The sequence below is a fragment of the Manduca sexta genome, chromosome 17 (genome assembly GCF_014839805.1).
Source record: "Manduca sexta isolate Smith_Timp_Sample1 chromosome 17, JHU_Msex_v1.0, whole genome shotgun sequence".
Classification (NCBI taxonomy): Eukaryota; Metazoa; Arthropoda; class Insecta; order Lepidoptera; family Sphingidae; genus Manduca; species Manduca sexta.
In genome coordinates this window covers 14,841,774-14,861,083 of record NC_051131.1, presented here as the reverse complement: position 1 = coordinate 14,861,083, position 19,310 = coordinate 14,841,774, and the positions used below count along the sequence as shown (strand labels likewise).

Sequence of the window (19,310 nt, the reverse complement as noted above, 5' to 3'; positions counted from 1 at the left end):
ATTATACTAGTTATATAGTTATGTTTTTCAATATTTTAAATTAATTTACAAAAGGTAACCCGGTAGGAATCGGCTTGTATGGACGCTTCGCCATTGCTACACACTGCTGAAATAGACATTGCAGTGGTACCTATCCAGGCGGACTCTCACATATGAGAGACCTACCACCTATTTGAATATGATAGACCAAAAAAGTACCCATACTGTGGTTAATCTATATTCTGATAGCTGTGTCGGACAAAACAAGAACCGTGCAATGATATCTACGTTAATTAATTTCTTGAAAACCGCAATAATAATTACACAAATAAAGATAACTTATCTTTTACCTGGACACACTATGATGCTTGTGAATTCCCTCTTAGTGGCCAACTATCATTACTAATGCTAGACAGAATCCTAAAAGCTACATTGTAAATGTTTTCAAGTATGGTAACTTCATAACGGCATACCTCGCATAATAAAAACCAAAACCAATCCAAAAAACTCCTTAAAGTAAACACTACTACCGAAGCTACAATCAGCACAAACACTTATGAAATAATTACAGATTATGACCAACTACAAACAAACAAATCACGCCTAACATTCTTCTACTTAAATGCTCGAAGTATTAGAAAAAAAGGAAAGTTCGATGAATTGCAATGTGTTATAAAATCTATACCTACGATCATACATCTCATTCTACTGACAGAAACATGGATCAGAAATGAAAGCCAAGCTTTGGAACTCCAGTTACCTAACTACACACACTACTATAATTATCGAACGGATGCCAGAGGTGGCGGAGTTTCTGCATATGTACACAATAACCTAAAACACTCTCTATCAGAATCAAGCTACTCAGACGGGAATAATTACCTTTGGATTCGACTTGACAGATATGCTCTGGAAGTTGGAGTTGTTTACAATCCAGGCGATACTAATCCCAAAAATTTTATTGAAGTATACAATTCTCAACTACAACAAAGAAAAAGGGCGATGGTTTTCGGTGACTTCAACATCGATCTATTAACGAAAGATAAAAAAAGCAAGCTATACAAAGAACTACTTATCGAAAATGGATATAAAATACTCAACAAAACTGAGTCAAAATATAGTACACGAGACTCGGCTACACGAAAAACCATAATTGACCATGTCAGTACCAACTTAAAGAATGATTATTTCCATATGGCAATTATCGAATCCTCTATGTCCGACCACAAACAAATTTATGTCGAACTAAAAAAGATTAAGCCACCTAGTAGACCAGTTTCCAAATATGAAGCCATTAATTATACAATACTATGCAAATCACTCGAAGAAATAGGTCTAGACGAAGCAGACTATGACTATTGCACCCTAGAAAAAATCATTACTTATCATATAAACAATAGTAAAACAACAAAAATTAAGATACTTAACCCACCCCAAAAGACTGGATAAATAAAGACATAATTCATGGAATCAACCGAAGAAATCACCTATGGGCAGAACTCAAACTACAACCTGACAATGAACTGATACGAAAAGAATTTATAACCACTAAAGACTATGTTAGGCAATTAATTCAAGACACAAAAAACAACTACTACCTCAAGGAATTCGCTCAATGTACCAATAAACCAAAAAAGATGTGGAACCTAGTCAATAACCTAGCAAGGAACAAAGTTAAACAAAACCATATTCCCACGAAACTAATAATTGATAACAAGGAAGTAACTGACACACTGGATATCTGTGAAGAATTCAACCGATACTTCTCTACTGTAGGCTCCTCCTTGGCTAGCGAAATCCCAAAACACTACCATGAAAATCCTACCTCAGCCCTCCCCCTTACCACGTATTCCAGTGAACTAACAACCTTTAATCCATGTAGCGACGTGGAGATTATAGATATAATAAATAATCTTGACCAAAAATCCAGCGCGGGCTTAGACGGAATCAGTACCAAAACTATTAAAAGTATAAAGCACCAAATTGCTACCAATCTTGCAAAATGCTTCAACAAACTGATAGTGACAGGAGTCTTTCCAGACTCATTAAAAATAGCAAAAGTAACGCCTATTCATAAATCAGGGCCTAAAACGGATCCCGGGAACTACAGACCAATCTCGGTTCTGCCATGCATTTCCAAAGTGTTCGAACGCATTATATACAAACGCCTAGCAAACCACCTTTATTCTATCAACTTCATCTTTGAACGTCAATACGGTTTTCGACCTAGAAGTAGTACTCTAACAGCCACGGTTGATCTAGTAACTAAAATCAAATCAAGCATGGACAACAAACTTTTTGCTCTTGGCGTGTTTATTGACTTGAAAAAGGCCTTTGATACTGTCAGTCATACGTTACTAATCAAAAAACTGCAAAGCATCGGCATCAAAGGCTCTGCACTGGACATATTGCAATCATACCTAGCCAACAGATTCCAAGTAATAAAACTAGGAAACACGAAAAGTCAAAAACTACCTTTAAAATGCGGACTACCACAGGGATCCTTATTAGCTCCGTTACTCTTCACAATCTACATAAATAACATACAAGAACTAGGTTTGCATGGCCACATAATTCTTTACGCAGACGACACATCCTTATTTTACTTCGGATCAAATATTCAGGACTTAATGTGCAAAGCCCAAGAAGATTTAAACAAGCTATTCTCTTGGTTTCGGTATAACCTTTTAACAATAAATTCATCGAAAACGTGCTATGTAATTTTTAAAGCTAAAAATAAAAATATTACACCACACGACCAATTAGAACTAAATAATCTACCCCTGCAGGAAAAAACTAACGAGAAATACCTAGGTCTACGAATTGATAGTGGATTGACGTGGAACACACATATCGAACACATCACATCCAAACTTTTATCTCTTATGGGATCACTTCGGCACATTGTTCGGTGTGTTCCACATAAATTGCGCTATACAATATACAATTCTCTTGTAAAACCACATCTACTGTATAAAAAATGTAAACTATTTCAACACATTCAAAGTAAAACTTGCTCAATATGTGATAGACAAATACTAATGTTTTCAATACCAATAATACGATGATTGTGTTGGAAGAGCATCTTTGTGCGAATACCAATCAATATTGTATCTACTCCTAAGTAATTAGCAAGCATTGTCATGTAAGCGACTTATATTGTCTTTTTTGAGAATAAAATTCTTTAAACCTAACTTCATGGATTAGAAGATCTTTTCACAAGCATTAGTGCCAGCTAAATTTAAAATTAATTTTAATTCATTAAGAGTGGTGCAATTTCATAAAAATATTCCTATTGTTAAATTTCAATATGGATTTTCGAAAACAGTGACAATTACGAAATAGATATGGATTTTATCATCAGATCGAGGGCAAACAGTGCTATCGTCCATAAAGGACGTGCACTTTTATACGCCGAAGGGCTCAAAATTTCAGCAGCTAAATACAAAGATTTACAGGAGCTATGCAACAAAAACGTAATACTAAACAGATACCATCAAGAATATGCCAGTTCGGGGTATGATTGAACCATACGTGATGCTTTAGCTGAAACAGATGAAGATGAGGATAGACCAATCAGATTAAGTACTAGTACATAATCTGATTGGTCTCACATTTAATATATTTATTATTTAATTATAACGTTTTGTTTTAAAACCGTGATGGAACAATATTTGGTGTTAAGTGAAAACGGACGAAGATGATTCGTACCAGAAGAAAAACTTTATTTCATTTCATTCATTCTATTTTAAGTTTAACTAAGCCTGATCTCATTACTCGAAATGTTTAATATAACAAAAACATAATTTTCAAAATTTAATTAGGCACCGACTCCAAATTGGATACCACCAATATATACATGTTATATGAAATTATTTTTTGGTTTTGAGTGGTTTTTGAAGGCGGTTTAATTTTTTGTTTTAGTAAAAAATAGACCGTCTCGATGGCGTAGTTGTGTTTTGCTCACGATACGATTATCGCGATGAGGAGTTACACCGTACACCGCTGCACAGTACCACCGAAAAGGGGAAAAGGTGTGATGCTATATATATGTATATACGTGTGTGTGTGTGTGTGTATGTAAGAAGTAGATTCAAGCAAACCTAACGCAAAAACCGAACTCAATGCAAAAACATAATTAAAAACGTCATAGGAAAGCTAAATTCGCGATTTTGTTTTCTTGGACGACATAATGATTCTAGTTTTTTCAGTTTTAAAACCAAACTACTGAAGCGATGTTGAAAAAAAATTACATGGAGAGATATTCTTTCGAATAAAAAAAGAATTATCCGAATCGGTTCATAAATCAGCGAGTTCTGAGGTAACAAACATACAAAAAAAAAAAATCACGTCGAATTGATAACCTCCTCCTTTTTTTGAAGTCGGTTAAAAAGGCACTTGCGAAATCTATAAATTTGCCTTTGCAATGATTGTAATTATAGTAATTTTTGATTGGACGGGAAAGGATCTTATCTGAAAGGTATCATATAGTTACATTTCTATAGAAAATTGGATATATATAACGGAAAATTGGACTGTACTGAATTTTTAAATTAAGTAAACACTGTACACAATTTGTGCATAAGAAATTCGCGTAAAGCTATTGTGTATTTTGAAATCATTTGTAATTAAATAAAGGGAATTATTTAAAATTGTGGATGTTTTACTTTTCATATTTTAAATTAAATCGTAATTTATACCTGTGTAAGTTTATGGTCAGTAATTTTTAAAGATACAAAATTATCGCTATCATATTATCGATCGAATACTTTCTAGTTTTTAGGTCTATGTTGGTACTAGACGCAACGTAAAGTTTTGTCAACCAAAACTATACTCTATGTAACGGAATTAAGAAATATAATAATTCTTAGAAAACCCTGACTCAAACATCATTATATAAATTGTTCTAAGTGTCCACCCCCTGAGCAGCTTCCTTCAGATGATCATAGAGTAAGCGTCTCACCGAGGTGTCTCAGTTCTGACTTCTGAGGTCTGAGTTGGATTCGCTAAGTTATCTGTATTCTGACGAAACTGGAAATAATTCTTCTGAGGAGCATTACCTATATAATTTGCCAGGTTCACAATTTAAAAAAAAATTGCCCTAACGTTAAAAACGAAAAAGCTCCTAAAATGCCAAATATAACATTTCTTAAGTTTTTTTTTCGATAAAAACTTCTTTATAAATTTAATCGATTGTAAGATGAAATCAAATCGATAACGCTTTAAGACATCCCCAATTGATTAGTACCGAGTTGCAAGTTGACAAAAGTCAAATGTCTGGTGAAAATGTTATAGTTTGGACGGATAATAATATATACTTGTCAATACTTGTGTTTCTGTGCAAATCGTTGCAGAATGTTGCAGTTTTTTTACCGTTTCCACGTGTTATGAGATAAAAGATAATTAAGTATTTAATAGTTGTAACATAAGCCAGGGGTACTTCATCGCAGGATAAAAGTCCTCTTACCAAACTTTTCATACTTTAAAAACAACTTTACTTGCAAGGGTTCAGTTCTCGTCATAGTAACTCTGAACTTTGTGCTTGGCCGTTCTACAAGATAACAATAATTTAGTTTATTGAAAAAAGAGTAATTTTTTTTTTGTATCAATTGTGATTTTGAGAATAAATTTTCAATATGCAACAAGAACATAAAAGAGCGATACAACTTAACTTCAGCTCCCTGGTGGACCGCACAGATTTAAAGATGATGGTGTCAGCGCTCTACGAGAAAGGAGTGTTCTCTGAAGCCATGCTGGAGCCTTATTCAGTAAGTGAAAGTTTATTTTAATTCTTTAAGAAGTATTGCCTGAATTACAATGCCACTTGACAAGACAAGACAAGACCATCCAAACTAAAAATAATACAGCAATTACATGCTGTATAGCACTATACTGCTTATGTATATGTTATGTATGAAATTTTAAGTTACAATATTATTTTTAAGATAATGGCATCTTTTTTTTTTTGTAAGTATACATGGACATTTGGTCAATTTAAAGGTAGAGTAAACCAGCAAGTGGATTACTTGTTGATTTGTAATCACTGTCGATGAACTTCCAACACGTCAGACGAGTGCCATATTGTCAAATAATCACAGGGTGTTTATGAGTCATACTACACTTGTTGCAAATTGCAAATTGAGGCAGCTTTGTGTCTGATCTTGTGTTAGTTGAAGATGGCATGGCATGGCACTGGTGATGTGGCAAATACTATCAACAAGATTATGTGTTGATATAATAATACCTTTATATTTTATTATATTTATGGGATATCTCTTTTAGATTGTTTTTTACTTAAATATTGACAATTCAAATTTTTAGTTTCCCAAATCAAGAACACAATAATTATCAATGACTCAACTTTAACAATAGTTGATAATGTACATAGTTACTTATTATTACTGCAGGGATAAACCCAATAGTTAAACATAATCATTATTCAAGTTATGTTTGTACCTGTAACATTAGGTTGGAGGTAATTCTAACTATTAAATCATGTAGTATACAGGGTCATTTTGTCATTGAAATGAAACCACATACTCATCTTCACCTTTGCAGACATTGTGCCAAAAATCATCCATTAATAATGAATATATTCACGAAAAATCCTGGTTTTAGTTTTCAGATTTATTTATTTATAATTAGGACAACCAGTAGTTGTTACATTATAAATAGCTCCAATAAAATATAATAGTAATGATAGGTTTAAATGCACAACATTTTAAGGTGTCACAGCATGCATTGACAAAAACCAGACCACAAAAGAAAAATAGATACAGCTATGTTACCAATATAGGTGGGTTTCTAGTATACAACCACCGATCAATGTAAATGTTGAGTGCAACACATTCCATATTAATGACAATACATTTAATATAATAATTTCAGAATGAAAACATATCTCAGTTGGACCGAAAGCGGCACCTGTTCCACGCCATAACTCGCCGCGGGCCCGAAGCCTTCGCGAAATTAACCGAGGCTCTGGTGGAGATGGGGCAGTGGGACCTCGTGCGGGATCTGGACCCCAACAGTCCCGTGCATCCGCGCTCGAACAGACCCGAGCTTCGCCTGAATATGCCCCGTAAGCTTACACAATGAGCAGTTATTCCCTATATAAGCTCCGTCCTTTCCTTTAAAACTTCCACTGGATCCTATGTCAATTGAATTGATGTGTTTTGTATATCAAAGTTTCAAAACTGGAGGATGCTTACATATTATATAACAAATTCCCCGCCGCGTCTGTCTGAACGCAATGAATTAAAAACTTCCAAACAGTTCTAGATAAAATTTGGTATGAATTATGAAGATAGTTTTAGGTCCTGGAAAAGACATGGGCTACCTTTTTCTTTGGAAAATATATAGTTGGACTTTTATCCTGAAAAAACTATTTCAAGCTTTGAAGCCGCGAACAAAAGTTATTATATTATAAAAATGCACTGAGTAGACGTGCTTTTTTTCGCCAGGTCCTCGAGAAGAAACCGATGAAAATAACTTCGTTAGCATTAAGACTAAGAAACAGGAAGCACAAAAAAGTAAGTAAGATATATACTTATGGAAAGAAAAAAAATTACGCATTGTCCTAACCCAACAAGATTCTTCAGACCTCTATTTGACTAGCAAATAATGCCTTCGCTGATCGTTTTTGATTTTAATAACATTTTTAAAGAGTAATGTATAGATCGTTATCTATCAAGCCGTTGCTTAGCTGTCTCATTCTAAAATCATAAATTTCGTTAATTCTTAGTCACCTGCTGTCGTAGACGCCATGGGCGTTCTTTAGAGCTTGGGGGCATTTTAGTCCCCATGGAGAACGACTGGCCATAACGCGGCATCACGCATGTACGGTCCCGCGAAGCTATCTTAGCAACAAGAATCCCCGGATCTCGTATGAGCCGAAGAATGCCACATGGCTTTTGGTCAGTGTAGGGGGTATATAGTATTAGGAACTCGGCTTAATGTTCGCTCAGATGATGCTATACCCCGAGCGTCGACACTGGACTATAAGACTGGTGAAGCCAAGATAACTGTTCCATCCACTCCCGAGTGGTGGAAGTGATACGCGTTTACCTCGGCAAAAAAAAAATGGATAAAAGCATGTTCCATGTATAGTCAAAATGAGACGTGTCTAAACAGATATGCGGCAGCCTGTCAGCTCTCCGCCCTCGTCCAGTCCGCAGTCGTGGCCCGCTGCGGCGACCTCGCCACGAGCCAGCAACGACGCTACCGATCTCTCCCTCGACATACCCAACTTCCATGTCAAGAAGAGCGCTGGCTTCTTCCAAGAAGACGAAAAGAAAGGTGAGCGTTAATGTTTGTCAAAGTGAAGTCTCTTGTATAAGGTACGCCACTGCTTCGTACATTTTATCGAGTACATTAAACTAGAGAAATAAATCAAAGGATGGTATCACCAGGCATCAAGCTGTATCGCACGCGCGAGCGGTACCGCGGCATGCTGCTGCTGCTCTCGTACGTGCACTTCGCGTACGGCACCGACGAGTACCGGCACGGCGTCGAGGTCGACACCAAGAACCTCAAGTACCTGTTCGCCGAAATGGGCTTCCAAGTGCTCACCTACATAAACCTCACGCTGAAAGTGAGTGCTCGCTCTATCTTGTATAAAAACAATATGTTAATGTACGATGTGTTCAGGTATTTTTTCACATTTTTTTTGATCATATAAATAACGGAAATAAAAACCATTCGCCAACATCATGTCTGCCCATTAACAGTAGCCACAGCATCTGAACCTTGAACTACATGCAACTGGGTGGTATAGCACTGCGTTCGTAACTCTGAGGCGTTACACGTTAAGTCTCATGACGCCCAGTGACACATAAGAGTGGTGCGCTAATGGTGTGGCCGGTTGTGACGTGTGCAGGAGACGAATGAGACGCTGAAGTCGCTGAGCAGTGTGCTGGTGGGCGCGGAGGTGGTGTTCACGGTGGTGTCGTCGCACGGGTACGAGCAGAAGCTCGACGCCAACACGTCCATCCGCTGCAGTGACGGCCTCCTCACCACCGACGGCAACATCATTGAGTTCTTCAACCACAAGAACATGCCCCAGCTACTCGGCGTGCCCAAGGTGTTCATATTCCAGGTTTGCAGGTTCGTCTCAAACATACATCTTTACATATTATAAAACAAAGTCACTTGCCGCGTGTGTCTGTTTGTCTGAACGCGATAAACTCAAAAACTACCCAACAGATTTCCGTGGAATTTGGTATGGAGATAGTTTGAGGCTCTGGGAAGGACATAGCGTATTATCTCGAAAAAATATAAAGCGGTCCTTTCATTGCGGACAAAATCTTTTCTCGCGGATAGAACCGCGAGCAATAAGTTTAATGCCCTGATTTCCTGTTCCCAAGTCGCAGTCGAGACGGAGCGCTAGTGCATAACAATAATAATGTACGTTTTATTTGTATGTGGTATTTTTTTGACTTATTTAATCCAATTAACGACGCAGCGAAGCAAATGATTGTGGATAAGTATAAGAATATTTTGGTACCCGCTTAATATGTATTCCAAAACATGAATAACACATAATATGACGCATTGTGTGCAGAGGCGTCGTGGAAGACTACGTGACCGTGAATGCGACCGCAAATGTGAACGTGCGCGCCTTGTCCGCGCCGCGGCCGCAGCGCGTGGCGGTGGACACGGCCACCGTGCCGCCCGGCGCCGCCACATCCTCGCCCACCACGCCCATCTCGCCGCCCGTCGACCTGCGCCCGCTCTACTCCGACACGCTGGTCGTGCACTCCACCGTGCCAGGTACGTACATGCAACACCCACCAAAGTTTACGTGCATATACCGTTACACAGACATACTACTCTAATAGGAGTGTAACTGACGCATTATATCGCACAGGTTTTGTGTCGCACCGCGACAAGTTCGACAGCTCGTGGTACATCCAGGTGTTGTGCGAAGTGTTCGCGGAGTCTGCGCATAAACTGCCACGTGGAGAAGCTGTTCAAGTTGGTGGACGAGAGGCTGCAGCAGAAGTACGGCATCAGACGTCGTCGGTGGACAGCCGCGGGTTCAACAAGAAGTTGTACCTGCACCCGGGGCTGTACGAATGACCGCGGGCCCCTGTTCGCTGACCTGCGCCACTAAGCCGATGTCTACCAAGCGCAGCGCAACACAGGTCAATGATTTAGCTCAAGCTATGTCTTAGGCATAAATGATAGTCTTTAACACAAAATGATATTTGTGTTTTGGCGACCTCCTATCGTCCTGTCGTCGAAAGATGTGGCAACGTTTATAATTCATTATACGAATCTATAGATTCATGTAAAAGATACAATTGAAATTTATTCCAGGTTGTAATAAATTAAGTAAATAATTGACGAGAATTAAAAAATAGTATGATGGTAATTATACTCGGAGGTTTTGCCTTACCAAAAATTATGATAGTAAGATTGGGTGTACATTAACCACCCAATTTGGTTGATAGAAGTAAAGACAAGTACATATGATGTGGCATTTTAGATGGACCCAAGTACCCATCACTACTTAGCCTCTTATACGGGGGCCTTCACAACTTCTTTTTACTTAGTTTTGTCTTTTACCATCAAGCACCAGTATACTAGTACTGTGTGTGTTCCGATTTTAAGAACACTCAAGGTGATACACCATTGTAATAAATTGAAGCTTCCGGGCATTATTGATAATCTTTATGAATTCGTGGCTCTTACTATATGAGAATGTGAATAATTTCCTCGTCACCTTGTTAGGTTAGGAATTACTATTATAAATTTATATAAGGTGATGAAAAAAATAAAAAAAAGAACGAAATAGAAAAATGAGGTATGAAATAATAGTAAACACGGTTTTGTACGCGATTATACAAGAACTATTTTTTTTAAAGATTAAATGAAAATCCGAATAACATCAGTTTATTATAATGAAATAATATTGGTTCCTTACAAGTTGAGCATTTGGACGATTGTCTAATTGATTTCCTTACAAAACTAAGTTACTGAATATTTTATTAGTTAGGCAGTTGTCCTGTTGTTTTGTATTTCATACTTTGTGACAATAACCAGGTATGATGTTTGTAAAATCGTTTTATGTATGTATATGGTTCTTAATAACTTGTACCGATTGCCTCCAACAGATGTCGCTTTACAACAATGACAGCGCGTGTCAAACTTCTATGATTTACATTTTCAATATAGTAATACCCTCATGATGGAATTTCCATTATCAGAATGAATGTGCAATTTTAAGACTTGTATCGATATCAGAATACAACTTCCAAAACATTTGCAACTATCATTATCTAGTTGCTATGATGGAACAATTACTAGAATACTTGTAATCATCGAAGACACGAAAAATGAGTACTCAAATATATAATTGCAAACAAAAAAAAATGATAAAATGGAACTGTTCCAAAAATAAATTAGTTTAATTTATATGCTAAGAAGATCTGAGCTGCTGAAAGATATATCATAAAATGTAGGATAATGTTCCTTGTAGAGTTTTCTTTATTATTTATTTCAAATGCTTATGGGTTTCTGGTTCGTATAACAAGCTACATATATACATTATCTCGTAAGTGGATAAGTGATTTATGGATATACCCTTTTGATAAACTAACCTTATCTAGAGCAATATGAAGTATCCAGCAGGAATTGAATGGAGAAATGATGTAATATTTGCAATTATATTAATAGGGTATGTTTGAATTTGCACATTACAAGTGAAAACTGCATTATAATTGGTAAAGAAATGTCAATCACATTTCATATATTGCAATGTGCAAGAGTGGGCGCGTAGTGGGGATATCGCTCCATCTCATTCTTCCGCGTTACGTGGGCGTATTGCGCCTCATTTCTCGTTTCTTGACATTTAACCTTCTACCCAAATTCAGAGGCTATATGTATTTCTGAAAATGTATATGATGATTTTATATGAGGTAAATATTTGATAAATGTAAAGAACAAATATAAGTCACATACCCTCCTGTGATGCCGCCAAGACACAATGTGATTGATTCCGAGGTCTCGCGCCCGGTATAAAACACCCATTGTGCAATTTCCCAGGATAAAATTTAGATATTTAATCTAGGACATAGTCTACCTATGTGCCAAATTTCATTCAAATGCGATCCCAGGTTTCTGCATTAACTTCCAAACACCTACACTATCTTTCGCATTTATAATAAACATCCGCATTTATAGATTTTAATTGTAATATACGTAAGACGTTCTGATTTCTAAACATGTCTTGAAATATAAGGAGCGCCCTAGACAATAGTCCGTTTGTGGATCACTGGACCTATTGACACTTGTGAAAAGCATAGAAGGCTGCACACTGCCAATTTGATTTCAAAATATGTATATGTAATTAATAAGTAGTTGGAACGAATTTGAATAATTTCGTGTTATATTACCCTCCGATTTCATTTTATTGTAAACTTCATTATGAATATAATAATTTTACAAATATTGTTATCTGTCGATTATTTCACTCCATTGTCTCCGCCGAGGATAGCGTTTCGGTCATCGGTGAGACTACATATTTTAAGCTCAACATTTTGTAATTATAGTTTTTTATTGTATATTATTTTTTTTATGTTTTTATAAAGTTGCAATATTCATGTTTCGGCTGTCACACAAATGAAGTCATGCCATTCGATCGAGATGAGCAAGGAAAAAAATGTTTTGATGTTTTATAAGCGATTCGTCTGTGATTTTTTCAATGAAAATATAATGTCACAATCACAAACGGTGTGTAGACTAGTTACACGCAGCCTAACATGATATTGCCGTAAGATTATGTATAAAATATATCTGAATAATTTGCTTTGTTATATTATGCGCTATTAAAATATTGTACTATATTTTATATTCAATGCTATGCTGTGTAACAAACATTTTAAATGTAAATAGGTAACAATGTTCCAAAGTGGCTCAAATGTGGTATGCTCAAGTTTTTAGAGATGTGTCTGCATTTATTAATAGTTGTGAATTGTAATATGAGATTATTTTTTCATTGATTGACTTATTAAAGATGTCTCCAATGTGTAGCTGGTGTGAAGATAGTCACATGACCGACTCTGCCCCATATCGTAGTTTAATCACTAGATATTTTGTTTTGATCTAAAATAAAGCAGGAGTGACGTTTACGTGCATTTGTAATTTTGTATTGAAAATGGGAGTTGTTGGTCGGCATTGTGCTGTTCGTAACTAACTTCAGGCCCGGAGCATTCTGATGTGAAATTATGGAATCTAGTACATATGTATTAAATATATTTTTATAAATTTTCAAATTCATAAAAAAGTGTTTCATTTCTGCGCATGCGTTTATTACACCAAGGGTGGATACAAAAATAGATGAAACATTTATTACTTTAGAGTCACACATTCAAAAGTCCGTGTGCCTTAACACAGTTCTTGTCTGATGGTAATCTCATTCACAAACTGGCGACAGGGACTACCAACAGACGGCACATAGATCTAGAGAATTACTGAAATTATAAAAATAATCAGAATGGCCTAACACACAAACATATCAGTTATTAATTAATCTTTAAATGTTAATTCGAAATGTTATTATATTCGTTTAATGTTCGAATAATAAATCATTATTTGAATATGTTTGTTTTGGCAATCAGGCCAATCTAATTCCTGTCGCATTTTATACATTAAAATACCCTTGTATAGTATGTGACAATTGTGTATAACAGCAGGAAGATATCGCGGTGATCGTCACCGCAACCGCACTGATAAGTGATAATAAATTATTACAATAATTATACCTATATGGACAGCCACAGTAAGTACAAAAAGAGTATCAACTCAAAACAAAAGTTTTCATACATTATCTCTTCCTTCAGTCTAAGATCTTGATGCGTAGGCGACGGAGCATAGCTCGGCAACTAACCGTGATATTGTTAAAAATATTTATATACCTCCGTGTACGCCACACAGGTGTGAATGACGAATAAGTGCCATGACATTAGACTGTCGTGTCATATATGCATGTGTCAGCATGTTTATACGATATACATGCTAGTTTTGCCAAAGAAATGCGCAGGAAGTTTTAAATAATACATATTCTTGCAATAAATACTTCCTATTTGTCATTATGGAATACTGATATGTATTCAAAAGCAATTCCACATACACATTTGTTCAGACATCACATTAATAGTTGTAAGAAATTGGTCATAAAAGCCTATGTTTAAAATTCATTTCCATGAAGAAGAGGGGTTTAAAAATATTTAACAAGTATAATCCAATGAGTTTCTGTTAACAATGGCAAAATATGTAGACATTTATCTTGGATGTTTCTGCCGATAACATATTTTTTTTGTGATTGACATGCCTGATGGTGTCATATTAGCATACAAATTCTTTCCTAAGACTGCAAAGTACGCATGTGAGAAGTACATTACCAAAACGAAGTTATCCTGTTTAGTTCGCAGCTGAGGTGCGAATTTAAGTATTTGTTATTGTTTTACAAGGTCCAGGCATTTGCTTCACTTCTCCAATGTGCAGTTATCAGCAGGTGGTGCGTGCCTACCGGTCGGACACGGCGGCGAGCACGCTGAGCCGGCCGAGCTGCGGCCAGTGGCAGCGGCCCCGTACTCCGCACACCTGCTCTCCTGACGAGTTCTTCATCACCTCACCCCGGAACAGGTCCGCGTACTGGTTCAGTTTGTCCAGCCACCGTTGCATGGGGTTGATGAGCGAGCTCTGATATAGCCAATTGAGCACCGATGTTCGTGACCACCACGGCTCCAGTTTCCACTCTTGCACAATTACCGCGTCGTTCCAACTGCGCTTGGTGGTTGTAGCTTCCTGGTACTGTGTCCACTTGGAGCAGCATTTGATAGCACTAATCGCCAACGTGTCCTCAAGGAGTTGTTCTGTGGCAGGGTCTATGGTAGTGTTCACAAACAGCTTGGGCTGGTGATCTTGGGTTAGGACATGTGTTTGGAGGGCAGTGGTTGTTCTGGAGGTGACGAGTTGCAAGGCGGGCAGCCAGGCGTGTGACATGAGCAGCGTGGAGGTGAGGAAGGCGACGACGCTGACGAGGTAGCCGGCGGTGAGCGCGAGCCAAGTGCGGGACACGGCGGCGGCCAGGTCTGCGAGTCCCGCGGCGTCGCTCGCGGCCGCTAGGTCCGAATACGTAAAGAAACCGCGCAGGCGCGCTTGCCGTAACGCCACCTGCCGCTCCAGCCACTCCAGCCCCGCTTCAAACGATTTATCACTCACAAATACATTCCAGTCCTGTAACAATTATAGTAATTCAAATTAGTATGTGTACATCCAATTTGTACATTAGGCTTAAAATGTAAATCTAAACAATGTTATAATTTCTTTCTCCATGCTCAATGTGGTATACATAAATGTTACACTTTACATTGGATTCTTCGTAAAATATTCTATATCAATGGTTGAAAAATTTATTTACTCAGCAGATATTTCGAGCTGTGTGTTAAATGTGACTCTATGAACACTTACTATAGCATTAAGAAATTCCACTTCGAGTTTTTTGAGCTGTTTGAGTTCGATCCCGCCGGACGCAGCCCACTCAGAGCAGAACACGTCGTCGTCTTCGCCGTCATCTTGCAAGAATTTGTTCCCAACCATCTTCAAAAAAAAAAATTATAGTTTTTTTTTATAGATGGATCATGAGTTTTCTGTGTGAGAGTGGCAATTTATTTTAGGTTTGTGTGTTTTAGGAGTGTAAGTATGACAGAGGGCCTACCATCATCTTTTATCGAACGACTCAGTATTGATTCAGTTCAATATAGGTTCCTAAACTGAATCGGGTAATTTCGTACCATCATGTCATTAACTCACTATCGCATTTGAGTCGGAACTCGGTGGATGAGTGAATGAAATTTGTCTCTGGTCTGTTGACTACACAACAAATTAAAAAGGGATAGCCCTATACGCACTGTATAAGTGTGTTTCGCTTGTTCAATACTTCGAGTTTTGCGTTCCGAAACCTTAGTTAGTAATTTCCCGATAAGTTACTGTTTATTTTGTTAAAAGCAAATAAATTAAAAATGACTAATATATACATACTGTTAATAAATTAATTGAAAGGCGGGTATTAACTCGCTATAAACTTAATTTAATACCTTGATTTAGGTGAAAACATTTTATCGTATGTATTATTATAAAACTAAATTTAAATTTCTGTTTCGAGTTAAAAACGCACCTCTCGCTTTTGACAAAAGTGTCGAGTTGCGCGGTTATTGTTTATGTTTTAAATTATTGGAGTGTTAAACTGTGTTGTGATTAAAGTTTTTTACATTTGTGTTGTGTAATAAATAATGGCGTAAGTATGCGTGCAAGTTCCAATGCATTTTTAACTAATTATTAAACTGTGAAAAAAAAAACAATTCTAAAGATATAACTTTAAGAAATAAGGTGATTTAAGTGCCCTTTGTTTTATAATTTACAATGAGTTGTCCCGTCGAAGAGTTAATTATACTCAATAGGAGAAATTATGGGAAAATTTATTCCAAAATAAATCATTGGCAACGGTATACAACAAAACTTCCTAAGCTAGAGAATTTTCGAGTGTTTTTGCCCAAACGCAAATCACAAGTGGCCACTTATACTTTCTAAGAGCACACAATATGCTGCAACACTATTACATTTTAAAACAGATATTGCTCATTTTTTGTGTTTTATAACAAACAAGACCAATCCAGGCACAAAAATATTAACTTGTTTTGAATCGTTTATTTTGACAGATAGCCGACTCAGTTTAGGTTCAATTGTACATAATGGTACGACACAGAACGAATGATAGTAGATTCCGATTCAATATTGAACTTGATTAGGCGGTGACGTATATTGGTCGTGTTTGACATCATGGTACGAAATAGCGAACCAGTTCAGTTTAGGTCCTGAACTGAGTCGGAATAAGAGATGATGGTAGGCCCACTGATTATTGTTACTTCTATGCCATTTAAAATATCTTGTGTCACTACTCAGTACTCACTTATGTGTGTTTATTTAATTATCATCTGAGAATTTTGGGTAATATTATTTGAATTATTAAAACCTTGAACATGTACGACAAATAATCGTGGCAAATGATCACTATTTATATCTACACAGGCAAATCATCCCACCAAAGAGACGAGGAAGAGGTCCGCGGGTTCGGCAGCGGCGATGTAGTCAGGGTTGCAGCTGTTGAGCCGCTCGAGGTACAGCAGCGCCAGCACCAGCGCGCACGGCGACACGCACGCCGAGCGCGCGATGCCCGCCGCCGCGTCCGCGCGCAGGCGCCGCAACGATCGCCCGCGCTGCGCCGACGACCACGCCGCGCACGAAATTTCTGAGATAAAAAACATATTTTTTAGGAACTTGTGTTGATAATTTAAATGATTTCGCATTTTTTTATCTATGGTGTCAATGCACCAGCATTCTCTGGGTCTAGTACCTATTCCAGAAAAATAAATCAAGCATGAACATTGCTGATGCATCATAATTACTTAGAGATGTCAATCATGGTCTTGATCCTTCCAGTCTACATAATATGTGTAATGGCATAAATACCAGTAACAGGTAGGCTCAGGCATGGCAAAGTCGGCAGCTGTCCATAGTACAATGTCTTGGTAATTCTTCTCAGAAACTCTTTATGGTCACCCATGCTCTGGAAATAAAATAAAATTTATATTGCTTTGTTTGCTTAGACAAACAAGCTTCCATGTAAACCACAACCATTAATCTGTTAATTGTTATTGTATTATTTTTTAAATTTAATAACGTAAATGTATACAAAGGCAAGAATTAAGTATAAATATATATTTGCAAAGATTGCGGAAATGGTAATTGAAACTCAATCTGTCTCTTCGGGAGATGTACTCACAACATTGTGTAAGTGGTTGAAATATTCTTGTGGTGAACAGGCTGTGGATTATCCTTGTAAATAAGGATAAATATTACCACTAATAAGGATACATGTTCACACTATATTTAATGTACTATTCTTTGTATGTTCAACTCTAACATTTTGTTAGTTTAAATCCCAAGTAGATTATTTTAATCTAAATAATATGATACATTATTTGGATTCTATCAAAATTACCTCTATCAACAGTTCAGAAAGCAGTGCTCACCAGAGAACAAGCAAGAAATTCTGGTGTCGCTATTATCAAAATCAATTGAAGGTATAATAAACTACAGTACATGATACAGAGAAAAAAATACCATTGGTTTTTTTATTGTTATTTAGAGCAGTTCATTCATATACTCTCAAAATAAGTAATAAATAAATTATTAATTACTATATGGATGCACAACCCTCTCAAAAAACATGTAAGAACTGAACTTTAAATTTTCTAATATATTCTTCTAGTAACTGATATAGGAAGCGCAATGGGCAGAATAGTCCATACAAGTCGTATACCTTCACGAGTAAGACAGATATGTCAAACATCTGACAAACTCCTATTCTCATTATAGTATTTTTTAACTTGACAGTATTGTTCATACAAATTAATGATATGTATAAAGGCAATATGAATACAACATTAAAACTTCGTATGTATGAGTATAATTAGTGCATTGTATAAGTAGTGGATTTGTTTTGATAACATGACCTTGACACATTTTGCCCTTTGTGATTTTTTCTATGTTTACAGTTTAATATCCTTTATTGTTTATCTGAATCCTGAATGTTGTTAGGTATATAATGGATTCGAATATTGGTGAGTAATTCTGTATCGAAGGCATCGTGTGGGCTACAAAGCCACGCCGTATTCGCGCCGAGACAGCACCGTGTCCGCGCCGCTAGCAACAGGTGTTGGCTGCCGACGCATTAATGCTGTTATATAAACCTACGTGAGGCACGAACTGCAGTTTTATGTTTTTATATTATTAACTCATTATGATTACAGTTCTTTGGTCACGCTGACACAGTTCCAAGCTATGTGCCACGACGTGACCCCTTTTTACCTTGATCTTGGACCGCGAACCTTCCCTCCGTCTCTTTGATATACTGGACATCATTTGCACCGGTTTATTATTGTTTTTGTTATATAATGTATTAATACAATTATAACGACAATTTATACCATTACCGGAGCCAATTTTGCTCCTAGAACCAAGATGAAAAGAAACTGATATTATTGTGAGTCAATTTCTGCGAATACGTCACTTTTAACATAACTGAATAACATCGCGCAAAACTTAATTACAAAAATTACAAGTTAAAGTGAAACAGAAACAAATTAATGCAACAATTTACATTCATATTCAATTTCGATTTCGGAACACAACATGTCAAAACTAAGTCATTGACAAATGACAGTTTACGTTAGTGACGTGAACACGAGAAATTGTTTAACTCG

At 36.8% G+C, this 19,310-nt stretch overlaps 2 protein-coding genes across 2 annotated transcripts; one reads left to right on the top strand and one right to left on the bottom strand.

Annotated features, from left to right (window-relative positions):
- The first annotated feature begins 5,238 nt into the window (after positions 1-5,238).
- LOC115451992 (caspase Dronc) lies at positions 5,239-13,267 on the top strand. Its single transcript, XM_037439709.1, is given in 10 exon segments — positions 5,239-5,747; positions 6,868-7,060; positions 7,443-7,511; positions 8,113-8,277; positions 8,391-8,572; positions 8,858-9,084; positions 9,542-9,750; positions 9,848-9,927; positions 9,929-9,986; positions 9,989-13,267. Coding segments are annotated over 10 exon segments (1,386 nt in total). The 5' UTR covers positions 5,239-5,615; the 3' UTR covers positions 10,060-13,267.
- A 3-nt stretch (positions 13,268-13,270) lies between these two features.
- LOC115451993 (protein CNPPD1) lies at positions 13,271-19,146 on the bottom strand. Its single transcript, XM_030180416.2, has 5 exons — positions 18,916-19,146; positions 17,515-17,611; positions 17,088-17,293; positions 15,457-15,585; positions 13,271-15,222 (listed from the first exon to the last, which is right to left on the bottom strand). The coding sequence occupies exons 1-5, from the start codon at positions 18,967-18,969 to the stop codon at positions 14,509-14,511; spliced, it is 1,200 nt and encodes a 399-aa protein (XP_030036276.1). The 5' UTR covers positions 18,970-19,146; the 3' UTR covers positions 13,271-14,508.
- Between the last annotated feature and the right edge of the window lie 164 nt (positions 19,147-19,310).